The sequence below is a fragment of the Tachyglossus aculeatus genome, chromosome X4 (assembly GCF_015852505.1).
Source record: "Tachyglossus aculeatus isolate mTacAcu1 chromosome X4, mTacAcu1.pri, whole genome shotgun sequence".
Classification (NCBI taxonomy): Eukaryota; Metazoa; Chordata; class Mammalia; order Monotremata; family Tachyglossidae; genus Tachyglossus; species Tachyglossus aculeatus.
In genome coordinates this window covers 16859533-16872896 of record NC_052098.1, presented here as the reverse complement: position 1 = coordinate 16872896, position 13364 = coordinate 16859533, and the positions used below count along the sequence as shown (strand labels likewise).

Below are 13364 nucleotides of genomic sequence, written 5' to 3'. Positions count from 1 at the left end.
TCCTTTACGATGAAAGATTTTGAGGACAACAGATAATACAGGAGGAAAAGTGAACATGAAGTCCAATAGAGATTATAGTAATTGTCTATAAAGTGATCAATTGGGCTGCTAATATTCCAAGTGGATTATTATTACCACGCCTTTTTCGAATTTCAGTTTTGACCGTAGAGCTAATTAATATCTTACAATATTACATTTTTCTCATCTGTAAAATGGGGAGTCAATGCCCATTCTCCCTCCTACTTAGGCTATGAGCCCTATGTGGGACAGGGACTGTGTCCAACATAATTAACTTGTATTTAGCCCAGTGCTTAGTAATAATGATGATATTCGTTAATCACTTAGTATGTGCCAAGTACTGTTCTAAGCGCTTGCGTAGATACAAGGTAATCAGACCGTCCCATATGGGGCTCACAGTCTTAATCCCCATTCTCTGAGACCCAGAGAAGTTAAGTGACTTGCCCAAGGTCACCCAGCTGATTTGTGGTGGTGCCGGGATTAGAACCCACTACCTGCAGTGCTTCATACATACCAAGCGCTTAACAAATACAATAGTAATATTTGTGGTATTTGTTAAGCCCTGAAGTAGTTACGAGATAATCAGGTTAGACACAGACCCCGTCCCACATGGGACTTATGGTCTAAGAGGGAGGGAGAACATTTTGCAGATGAGGAAACTGAGGCACAGAGAAGGTAAGTGACTTGCCCAAGGTTCTTCAACAAGTTGTCAAAAATTCTGGCTCAAGTACTATTTCATATATTATGTATACGTCCCATAGAGTCCACTTCCCTTCTCTCAGGAATAAAGGAATTAAGGAGGTAGGGCGGGGGGGTCCCCCTCTCCATCCCCCCCATCTTACCTCCTTCCCTTCCCCACAGCACCTGTATATATGTATATATGTTTGTACATATTTATTACTCTATTTATTTATTTATTTATTTATTTATTTTACTTGTACATATCTATTCTATTTTAATTTGTTAGTACGTTTGGTTTTGTTCTCTGTCTCCCCCTTTTAGACTGTGAGCCCACTGTTGGGTAGGGACTCTCTCTATATGTTGCCAACTTGTACTTCCTAAGCGCTTAGTACAGTGCTCTGCACACAGTAAGTGCTCAATAAATACGATTGATTGATTGATTGTCTTGAGTATTTCCCCTGGGTATTTCAGTACTAGGGGAACGTATTAGTGTTACATGCTGTTTAATGCTTTTGATTCTGCAGTCCCTCTTTAAGAGGATGGGGGCAAATTCTGACGGGAAGATGTAGGGGTGGAGAGGGCAGCCAACTAGGAACCACAATTATATTAAACCTCATATTGTGTGAGTCTACTATAATTCATGCCGCTCTCAAGGGAAAAAGCTTCCAAGCGTCTAGAAGGAGCAAACTCCTTATTGTTGGACTGGACCAGTCAGAATAGCACAAGAAAGCCGTCTGTGCTAAAAAATTACTGGCAACAGAGGATCGACCAAAGATGATCCTAAAGGAAAAGCGAGACTAAACTCTCATTTTTTAAAAAGAATTTGAGAAACCTATTAAGGGGACTGGAAATGGCACGAAGCAAATCTCTAAATTGTCCAATTTCATCTAAACCTATCAGCAAATTGTCTTGTCTTGAAGAACCATTCTTGTCTGACTGTTACCTCGGGGAGCAGTAATGCAATTGATGATATAGAACTGTGTCTACCTTAGATGAGAGGACCACCTAGTTGACCCTTTGCACACCGTATTTCATTGCATTAACACCTGATGACATTATTGATAGTGAGATTCTGTTTGTGTGTGCCTGAGGCTGATAAGGCAATGCATAACAGGCAATCCCTTCTACAACATGTGCAAGAAATTGCCCCCGATGTCCGGCACCATTTTTGGTTTCCTGTCTCTTAGAGCTGCTATCTTTTCAAAACTACTAAGAGTCTGTACTTGCATTTCATTGGTTTGGGCCACTGCTGTGGCCTTCCAGCACTTACTCTATGCAGAGTATTGTATTAAGGGTATGTTTTACTAAGGGTACACTGGTCCTTAACCCCTCTTCTCTCATAGCATTCCAGGTTTCGGTCTAACCCTCCCCAAGACCTTTGGATGCCAGCATTTCTCAGGCTTGTTTCTCCCCATCAGGGGCAGATGCCTTGCTCGTCCAGTCCTCTCTCTGGACCTAGACACTTCGGTGTATCCCAACCCCAACCCGGGATCACCTCCAATCCCTCCCTATGCCCTTTATCCTTTCAGGGTCACAGCTCCCAACCCCTCTCCTCAAAATGCCCAAGGGCCTTCTTCTCCAACTACCTGCCAACCTTCTACTTCATTCATTCAAGTCATTCAATCGTATTTATTGAGCACTTACTGTGTGCAGAGCACTGGGAAGTACAAGTTGGCAACATATAGAGACGGTCCCTACCAAACAGCGGGCTCACAGTCTAGAAGACCTTCCCAGTCCTTCTGTGATTGAGTCTTTTCCATTCCTTCCCTCTGATTAGCTTCAAAATTGATACCACGTAAGGCACTGTCACTGATTAATTAAACTTCCCTCTTCATGGACCACTTAGAAACCTATCTCCTGGGTATGGGGGATAGGTAGGTGACCACCACAATAATAAGCAAATCAGGCACAATCCCTGCTCCACCCCAGATGGAATCTAAGAGGCAGGGAGAGCGAGTATCGTATCCCCATTTTACAGATGAGGAAAGAGGTACTTGGAGGTAAAGAGATGTGCCCAAGGTAACACGGTAGACCAGTGGCAGAGCTGGGACTGTATTTTCTCCCATGTCCCACCCCACAGAGGTGTAGTGCAGTGAGTCTTGTTTCAGTGCTGGTGAGCTGACTGCATCCCTAGACCGCATAGCTGCCACCGGTTTTTTTTTTTAACTTCTACCTCCAAAATGTGGCTGTCGTGCCTCCTAAAAATGTGCCTATTGTCTCCATCGATCTTCGTGTCAGTGGAGATATGACCCACGAGTAGTATGGATGAGTCGTTTACGATTGTCTCTGCTTAGTATTTGAAAGGAAAATGCTTCTTGTCTGCATGCCTTTGTATCACTGTCCTCCTGGCACGTAATCCTGCATTGACGATGGCAAATTTTAGAATTGCCCGGCTTGGCGTCAGGAAGACATGGATGGGTCAGACACAAGGGGACAGAGACAGAGGCTCAACCAAGGTGACAAGAAGCAACAGAGGCAGGAGCAGGTTCTATTGGACCGGAAAAAGCTGGCCTCTCCAACAGTCATGATGTTGGGAAGCTAAGTCAGTTTGGAAACAAAGATTGAGGAGCATCCTCAATCCTGACTCCTCCTGGTATTGTTCGTCTATCGATTTTGCCCTTTATCTTTTATTCTTGTATTTTAAATGGTCCCACAGTTTGTAATGTATCTATTGTATTTACTCATGTAATTTTTGAGGCAGAAATAATTTTTTTTGTACCACATAATTGCAAGCAGTGATGGTGCAGGAGAAAAGGAGGAGGAGGAAACGAACCAGACATCACAGCAGGGGAAGGGGGCAGGACGTTAATTCACTGAGTACTTATTGTACACGGCACTTGAGAGAGTACAGTAGAAGTTGGAGACACCGTCTTCAGTGCCCTCTTGCCTTCCTCTTTCTGCTCCCCCATCCTCCTTTTTTATCTTCTTCCCACCTGGGTATTCTCTCCCAGCGCTTAGTACTGTACTCTGCACACAGTAACTACTTAATACATTCTATTACTACTCTAATTCTCCTCCCCTTGTTTTTTGTGGGTTGTTTTATCTTTATCGTACAGTGCCAGGCACTGTACTAAGCGCTGGGGGTAGATCCAAGATAATCAGGTTGGACACAGCCCAAGGCCCACATGGGGCTCACGTTCTTAATCTTCATTTTACAGATGAAGATCTCATCTCACCTCATCTGTAAAAGGCCCCGCTGCTCTCCCTTGTTGCTAGATTGAATTTCTGTCTGACCTGTGTCATAGCCCCACCCCGTTTCAATGTTACGAAAATTATGCCCCAAAGAGGGGCAATTATGCAAGTAAGCAGTATCTTTTCTAAATGTTTGTCCTCCCTCGCCTAGATTGTGAGCCCCGCGTGGAACAGGGATCATTTCTGAACCGTTCATCCTGCATTCACCCCAGCACAGTGCCTGGTAAAGTCGTTAAGAGCTCAGTGAATGCCATAACTAACTAACATGAAGTATGGCAGCAGGAGAATGGAAGCCATAATGTCCAAGACATGGAAGAGAGCGCTTTCTATACCTGGTCTTTCCTCCGCATCACAGGGATGGAGCCAAGGGAACAGTGACGCTATTCCCTTTTCATCCAGTGTCACAAATCCCTTTATTGGTAGTCTAGGCATTATACGGAAAGGATAAAGTTTGTCCCGTGGCAATTGTCTCAGTACCATGCTCACCTCATCTAAAAATGGTGTAGTAACGCTTCCCAACTACCTGTCTCACAAGTATTTTGTGGTGATAATGAATTGATAGTAAAGAATTCCAAGACCCCTTCAAGAAAAATCATAAAACAGGCCAAAATGACTAGGGATTGCACTATAAATGTGAAGTATTACTGGTAAAGTATAATGCGAAATATGAAGGAAAGCAACATTTCTCACAGTGGGTGGAAAAAATCTCTTACTAAGTCGAGCATGTTTTACTTAAAATCACCAAGTGTTCTCGTCGTGATGTTGGGAAATAACATAAAATTGATGGAATTCAAATTGCTGGAGAAACTGGCCAGAAAGTAGCTGAAAATCCGTCCATGTGACCAGGCTTAAGTGAGCAATAATTTAGACATTAATGTGAAAACATGAATATCATTATAGCCTAGCCTTTCTGCATGTTTGGAAAGTCAGGCTGAAAGTGTCAAGAAAGTGCATTTCAGCAGATGGCATATTTTCCCATTGATTTTCAATGCTCTAAGATTGTTTAAAATTATTCTTTGTATTTTTTTTAAAAGAAGTCTGTGTCTGTTGGAAAAGACTGCAAGTTGAAATATAAATAAGCATCTCTAAATTGTGTATAATATGTAGGCGTCCTGCCTTTCAAAATATCATTTCTTTTCACTCTCCACAAACTTATTCAGTAGTGGAAAAAGGCATTGTTGCTTCATTCATGTTTGATCACCAGGGTTAATATGTGTTAAAACTAAAGCCAAGAAACAAAGCCTATGGAGTGCAAAATTACAAATGCTAAATTTAAACCATTCTGGTTAAAGTCACCCAAAATCTTATCACAAAAATATTCCAGCCTAAAAAGTCAGTTGTCAGTTTTCAGAATATGAAAAAAAAATACAAATTCATTCATTCAGTGGTATTTATTGACCACTTACTGTGTGCAGAACACTGTACTAAGTGCTTGGAAAGCACAATTGGGCAACAAATAGAGGCAATCCCTACCCAACAACGGGCTCACAGTCTACAAATCAGAAAGGGTGATCAAAGACACCTATTTTTGAACAATCCATGATTGTCTTTGCAATTTTCCTAAATTTCTTAACCTAAATCCTTAAAGAACCACTTTAGGTGTTGCCAACGAGAGCGGTGTTGTGGTTGTTATTTTTTTTTAGGGAAGAGAAGAGTTGTGCCTAGACCAAGCCATCTTGTCTTTGCGCCACTCCATGCCACCACCCTTCGTTGGAGTCTTTCATCAGACATGGAAATGAGATTTCCATTTTAAGATTCCTATTTCCACCTTTTCCATGTCATGGAACCTCAGACGTTCTGTGTATGTTGGGCACCGAAAAAAATATATATGTAAGAATTTTAATTGATTCAAATTAACTTTTGAAGCTATCTGAAGAAATATGGACTCTGAAAGAATAGTGTTTTATTCTGAAGTTCCCTTTGTTCCTCTCCTAGATTAATTTTTTTGCATTGATGCTGCCTCAATGGCTAGGGTAATATATTGTGAAATGAGGCCTATATTTTTTTTCTAAGCACGCCAATGTGAAATTACTAATTAAAGAAAACACAATAGACGAAGTAAAGGTACATGGAAAGTTTAATGACCCTGTACTAAAAAAAAAAAAAAAAAAAACGGCCTTCAGATATTTTTTTGAACATCCATTCAATTCACAAAATCACAAGGAATCCAGCAATATTCTTTGGGATATAGCCTTAGGGATAATCAGAGGCAAACTAATTCAGTGCTTTGCAAAATATAAACAAACAAAAAAAGAAAGTGGAAAAGAAAACGATTAGAAAAAAATGAAAACAGAGAAGTATCATAAATGTAAATTATCGACTAAAGCAGACAATCACCAGTACAAATATAAAAAACCCTATCTATTAGAAGGCATGGAATATTGAAGAAAAAATAATTGCCCGACGATGGAAAAAAAAATTTGTGGAATGCTAAAAAGTGTCCAATTTAATTACCAAAATCAAGTCCAGAGCTAGCTTAGAAATAAGAAACGTTAGAAATTAGAAATTCTTTCAGAGCCAATGGGAATTTGATGTTTGACAAGAGGAGTCTTACAGAATGAAGAAGCTTCTTCCACTCCAATGGCAGCCGGGTGGGGGTGATCCAGGCTGTGTTTGATTCCTGGCATTATTATCATTATTATTACTATTATTGTTATTATTAAGCCCTTACTATGTGCCAAGCACTGCTCTGAGTACTGGGGTAGATTCAAGGTTCTCGGTTTTAACACAGTCCCTGTCCCACATGAGGCTCCCAGTCTAGGTAGGAGGGAGTAGGATTAAATCCCCATTTGACAAATGAGGAAACTGAGGGTCGCACAGCAGACGAGTGGCAGAGATGGGATTTGAACTCAGGTCCTCTGACCGCCAGGCCCAGGTTCTTTCCACCAGGGCATCCAAAGATGAAATCATTTTAGCCCTTAGACCTACCCGAGGGTATGAGCGTGCCTTACTGGAAAGAGCCTGGGTTTAGGAGTCAGAGGTCATGGGTTCTAATCCCGTCTCCGCCACTTGTCTTGTGTGACTTTGGGCAAGTCACTTCACTTCTCGATGCCTCAGTTCCCTCATCTGGAAAATGGGGATGAAGACTGTGAGCCCCCCATGGGACAACCTGATTACCCTGTATCCTCCCCAGTGCTTAGAACAGTGCTCGGCACATAGTGAGCGCTTAACAAATACCAACATTATTATTATTATTATTATTATTATTATTGTTTCCAATTAGGGCAGAGCTGCCTCTGTTGTAGTGGAAGCATCTTCAGAGTCCAGCATGTTGGAACAGAGGAGACAGCATCTATCTGTGTATCTGTGTACCTTCTAGTGTAAAAGGTTATCTAGTTCTAACACCTTCCTGTACAGTAGAGAAAGCAATTTCATTGACAGCTGTCAGCAGTTTTGACCATTTGGTGTTGATTTTTTATATGTTTCCAATCTCTAATTCACGTTGTCGCCAGTAGCAATCCCTTGGAGCGCTCATGTACATATCATTCTGCTCTAGCACATCTTCCTTGTTATGGCATCTATTAAGCACTACTGTGTGCTAAGCACCGGGGTAGATACGAACATAATAGATCAGATACAGTCCCTGTCCCTCATGGGACACCCAGTCTGGGCGTAATTTATTTAAGGGTCTTTCTGCTCCGCTAGATTGTAGGCTCCTCCAGAGCAAGGATCATGTCTGCTAAGTCGTTTTCAGTCACCCAAGCACTTTGTACCATGCTCTGCGCACTTTAGGTGCTCAAAAAATACTACTGGCTGATTACAATATTCTAGTCGGGGAAATGCATAGAACGTTCTCATTATCCACTTGCCTTCTCCTTTCCAGCCCTACCGTTTTCTGCAAAGTGTCCCAGACAATCATCTGTGTGGCTTGTCTTGCCATGCTGTTGAGTCATCTCTCCCGGAGCACCCCATATCCGTCCGCAGTCGTTCTGGTAGCGTGTCCTTAGAGTTTTCTTAGTAAAAATCCAGAAGTGTTTTACCGTCGTCTCCTTCCATGCAGTAAACTCGAGTCTCCGCCTTCGACTGTCTCCCAGGCCGCCGCTGCCCGGCACGGCTGAGTTTTGACTTGTAGCGGATTGCCTTCCAATCGCTAGCCGCTGCCCAAGGTGGGAATGGAAGGGGTATGCCTCTGCTTGACTCTCCCTCCCGTAGTCGAGACTGGTAGAGTGCTGGAGACTCTCCAGGAGTGACTCTGAGAGGAGACTCACACACACTCTAGAGTTAAGTGCTGGGGGAGGTCCAAGATAATCAGGTCAGACGCAGTCCCTGTCCATCATTGGGCTCACACTCTAAGTAGGATTTAATCCCCATTTTACAGACGAGGAAACTGAGGCACAGAGAAACCAAGTGCCTTGCTCAAGGTCACACACAGAAAAGTGGCAGAGGCAGGATTAACACCCAGCTTCTCTGTCTCTCCCAGTCCTGTTATCTTTCCTCTAGGCCACGCCGCTTCACAATCCCTGCCTTTGAGGATCTGACAATCAAATGGGGGAGTTAGGCAGGCATCGAATTTATTCATATAGTAGGACCAGAAAACCCTCTCAGGATGGCACCTGGAGAGTTTCCAGTCCTCTACCAGTCTCGGCTATGGGAGGGAGAGTCAAGCAGAGGCCTGTCCATTCCATTCCTCGCTTGGGCAGTGGCGAGCGAGCGGAAGGCAATCGGCTACAAGTCAAAACTCACCTGTGCTGGGCAGCGGCGGAGGGCGGAGACCCAAGCACGGAAGAAGGCAGTGGTAAACCACTTCCATATCTTTACCAAGAAAACTCCATGGCTCCACTACCAGAATGATTGCAGGTGGAGGTGGGGCGTTCTGGGAGAGATGCGTCCGTGGAGTCGCTATAGGTTGGAGACGACTCGACAGCGTAAGACAAGACAAGGGCCAGGAAGCAATTGCGAGGGTATGAAATTTTGAATAAATGATTAAATAGATGTTTAAATCAGTGCGTACAGAAGTCTGAAACAAGGATCTTGGAAAGTTATGACTGGGTTGGTGGAAGGGAGAACGCTTCCTGGAGGAGATGGATTTTCCGAAGGGCTTTGAAGATGGAGAGTGATTTAGTATGGTGGATTTGAAAGGGAAAGGCATTCCAGATGGGGGAAGGGAGTGAGCTGGGAGAGTCAAGAACAGTGTGTGAAGAAAAAGTTAGCTTCATAGGACTGAAGAAAGCCGAACTGTCAGATTGAAGCAGTTGGTAGAGAGTCTTGAAAACAATGGTCAGGAACCTTTTCTTAAAAAAAAAAATGATTTGTTAAGCACTTACTCTGTTCCAGGCACTGTCGTAAGCGCTGGGGTAGATACAAGCTAATCATGGAGCTCACAGTCTTAATACCCATTTTAAAGATGAGGTAACTGAGGTACAGAGAAGTTAAGTGAATTGCCCAAGGTCACACAGCAGTCAAGTGACAGAGCTGGAATTAGAACCCCGGTCCTTCCAACTCCCAGGCCCAGGCTCTATCCACTAGGCCACGCTGCTTCAGTTTGATGTGGGCAGAAATGGGTAGGTTTACCCATTACAGGTTTTTAAGGAGGGGCGATTCCAGTTGAGTTTCCTCCCCATTGTCCCACCGGGATAGCCTGATGAATTTGGATGGGCCTCGCTTCAAATCCGCAATATCACGTGAACTGTGAAAATTAACAGATCTGAACACGATGATCATTTCTTGCACCTTAGGAGATCTGTTTGCCTCCCCTGATCTGTGCAGATGACGTGATTTGATTGTTTGACTTCTCTTATTGCTGTGATTTTCTCATTGCTTGTTTTTTGAGAAGTGAATTTTTCTCACTGTGTGTGATCTTTCCCACCTAAAATAGTAAGCCCCTCAGGAACAGAGGTCATGTGTTTTACAAAATTCCATTGCGTAACTTTCCCTGCACCCAGAGCAGTGCAATGCACTTAGTTAATAATTGATGATGATCAATTGCCTACTTTAAAAATGTTGAAATCCTGTCAGTGAAAGGAAGCTGTCAACAATTCAGAGCTATACGATGATCAAAGAAAATATCAATATCCTGGAAAATTTTGTCCGGAGAATGATGAAGTTTTTTTTTCGATGAAAAGCGCAAAGATAATAACTGATAAACATTGTCAAGCACTAACTAAGCTCAATAATTCCTAAAATCACTTTCAGAGCTAAGTGGGCGTATCAAATAGATGATTATTCTGAGAAGCAGGCCATAGAGTTTTTAAAACAAAAAACACTACTCTTTCTCTTAATGGAAATTCAATATACGATCCTTATTCACTGGGATGTAACACCTATAGACAGAGGTGAAGACGGAGAAAATGAAGAAGAGTCGGTCACCATCACATACTGTTTAAATAAGAGATTGGTGAAAAAGGGAATAAGAACAGATCAATGCCACCACAAAATTTCCATTTTCCTTAATGTCTCCCTATCTTCACCCTACAATCTATTACATCCAATCTGAGGTTGATTTTGGAACATAAATATATGATTTTATTGATTATGAGAAAACAAACAACTTATACAACAATGCCCCTTGTTGGCAAATAGAGCTGAAAAAAAGTGCTGTTTGAAGGAATACCTTTCGAAACAAAGAGTGCCATTTCAAGAGTGAGCGCACTAGTTGAATAGAAATAATTTTAAACCGCTCTATTACTACTTTGGAAAGTGTGATGAGCATAGCTCAAAAGTTTCGAACAAGTGCCAACGTAAGACTGACAGTGTGCTCTTTTAGTCTTTATGTGTTCTCTTCAGTTACGTTGTTTGATATGCCTACTGTATTTTTCCCACGGTATTTGTTAAGCGCTTACTATTTTCCAGGCACTGTACTGAGCATTGGGTAGATACAAGATAATCTGGTTGGACACAGTCCATGTCCCCACATGGGGCTCAGAGTTTTAATCCCCATTTTACAGATGAGGTAACTGAGGCACCGAAAAGGTACGTGACTTGCCCAAGGTCACGCAGCAGGCAAGCCAGGGAGCCGGGATTAGAACCCACGTCCTCTGATTCCAAGGCCTGTGCTCTTTCCACTAAGCCACGCTGCTGCTCTCCTCTCATTCTCTGTTTTGTTAACTTGAAGTGCAATAAAAGCAAATTCTCACTTGTTTGAGGCTGGCACAGTTTTGAGAAAATGAATGTAGTGCGTTCTACCAACTTTGGCGTTACGGGTTTGTTTTGGAAGCATGGCTTAATGTCCTCGATTAATATAAGTGCTTGGGGCCCCGGGCAGCGCAACCCCCAGTTAATAATGGGGGGGTGGGGAGGACAAAGAAGACGGGGGCTAAGCCGGGGCACCCCCGACATGACAACCCCAGGCCTTTCAACTACCAGCTGGTGTGGATAGGACTGGTGGGAAGGGCAGGGAACATGTCTGCTATATTGTATTGTACTCTTCCAAGCATCCAGTACCATGCTGTGCACAAAGTAAGTGCTCAATAAATACAGCTGACTGACTGACTGACTTCAGATTTATTCAAAGATTCTGGCTCGGCCATTTCTGTTGCCAGTCAACAGATTGGGATTTTTAACATTGCCTCATCGCTCTCTAAATCTTTGGAATATTTTAGGGTAATGTTTAGGATTTTAAATCAGGATGCATTAAATTACATCGAATCTGTGGATGATATTCTTTGTTTCCTCCAGACTTCCATTTTCTTGGTTAGTCACTTGTCTGGCTATTTTTTATTCTTCCCAAGAATCCCTTAACATATTTTCTTCATTTGTAAGTCATCATTAAGACTCCTGGCCAAAATGAGAGATCCTTTCTACACTGGAGTATGGCCCCATTTTCTTCCATTATTTTTGATGGTTGCTTTGGTAATGTTCAGAAGCATTTTATGAAAGTGGCTTCATTGCCTTTTGTGAGAAAGAACGACCAGCTGTAGATATGGGAGCTTCTGCCTTCCCCTGAACCAATGTGTGAGTGTGGTTTGGGGAGTAGAAAGTTTGGAAATCAAAGTTCAGTAGAATGGAAAACTAAACTAGCTTTATCCTAAGCAGGTAGACGTAGGTTGGTTGAACTGCCAAGTATGGAGTTGTTTGAAGAGGGGTTTTTGACAAGCTGGCATTATCTAGCTTGTGACTCTCCCAAAACATATTGCATTATCTTATTTAGGAGATGTATTTCAAAGTGTCCCCTCCTCAGTCCAACTAAATTGAAATATTGAATAAAATGGGTCGTCAAAAGAGGAGCATACGGCAGTTGGGCTCAGGGAACTAAATGGTTATTTAACTCTTGAAATTTGCCCCAGTTCATTGAGGCCTTGTGAAACTCAGAGGGAAAAAAATTTCACCATTTATTTTACTGTTTTAAAAACTGTCGCACATTGCAGATAATACCTCAGGTTGAAAAACAGCGTGTTTTCTCTGCTTCATGCTAACAATTGTATAAATGACTTTTCTTTTGCAGTTTGGTGATATAAATGCCGGATCTCCTGGAAATATGGACAAAGGTGAGTATCTGTGTAAATAACTATGCCACTGATTGAGAATTTCTTTCAGAGACCATGTCTTCCTAGCCTGATTTAATGGCTTGAGAACCGACAGCAATCTGGTTGGAAAGTGTAATCTAGGTAGATATGAGAAATAGATATTACTGTCCCAACAGAGCAGAGTATTGGAAAGGTTAGAGGAATGGAGTGCATTTGGCTACTTAATTTAGATCAACAACATTTGCAACATTTAGATTTTACAAGTGGCTCAAGATACTCAGATGAAGTGAAGGCCATCTTCATGGTTTACCTCACTCTGTTTATTTCTGCACTCACTTTCTCAGAGAATTGTATGGCAACCAAACAGCCAGCGGATCCCAGTCTCTCATCCCTAAATGTCCTGGGATTTGGGGATGCAGAAATCCCATGAGATAGCATTCATTCAATCATTCATTCATTCAATCATATTTATTGATAGCGCTTGCCTATGTCACTTCCCTGAAGAGCACTTTTAGGTGAAATGTTTGTAATAAATAACATCAGATGAGCATCAAAAATTCTACTCTCCCAAGGCAGAGCCAGGTATACTGAAGTCTTGTCAGATCTGAGAACCACTCTTGGGAAGCAATGAGAGTCAAATATGCGTCTTACAAAAACGAGTAGGGGAAGGAGTGGGTCAGTATTCATACATCCGCTAACAAAAATGTAACTCAGAAAATAACCGAGATTAACAGAAAAAGAAGAAATGAATAGTGAGCTGCATTTCAAGTCTCATCACCTTGCCTAAGCTTCTCTTATGAATGTGATGATAAAGCTCCACACCCACCTGGAAAGACCTTTTTCCAGGAGACAGAGTGACTTCCAGAAGACTCTCCCAAGCACCCGATAAAGAAAGGAACCAAAAAAACACCCAGAAACAACAAGAAAAAAAACACTGCCCGCTTAAACTACGTTTTAAAGCTCTGGGATATCTTGAGTTGGCAGGGAGTGCAGGGAGATGCCTTGCGGGTAGTGGAGTGGTAGTGGGAACAGTGCTTTGCACATAGTAAGTACTTAACAAATACCATTGTT

General features: G+C 42.3%; 1 protein-coding gene and 1 non-coding gene across 3 annotated transcripts in view; both read left to right on the top strand.

The window, feature by feature from the left end:
* Positions 1 to 13364, top strand: part of RFX3 (regulatory factor X3) — a 261490-nt gene that overhangs the window by 237893 nt on the left and 10233 nt on the right. For both annotated transcript variants that reach the window (XM_038769597.1, XM_038769596.1), the window contains one exon: positions 12272 to 12314. In XM_038769597.1, the coding sequence (XP_038625525.1) occupies positions 12272 to 12314 (43 nt within the window). The remainder of the gene's footprint in view (positions 1 to 12271; positions 12315 to 13364) is intronic.
* LOC119948455 lies at positions 8427 to 8564 on the top strand. The gene has a single exon (XR_005456850.1). It is a non-coding gene; the product is annotated as a small nucleolar RNA SNORA7 (small nucleolar RNA).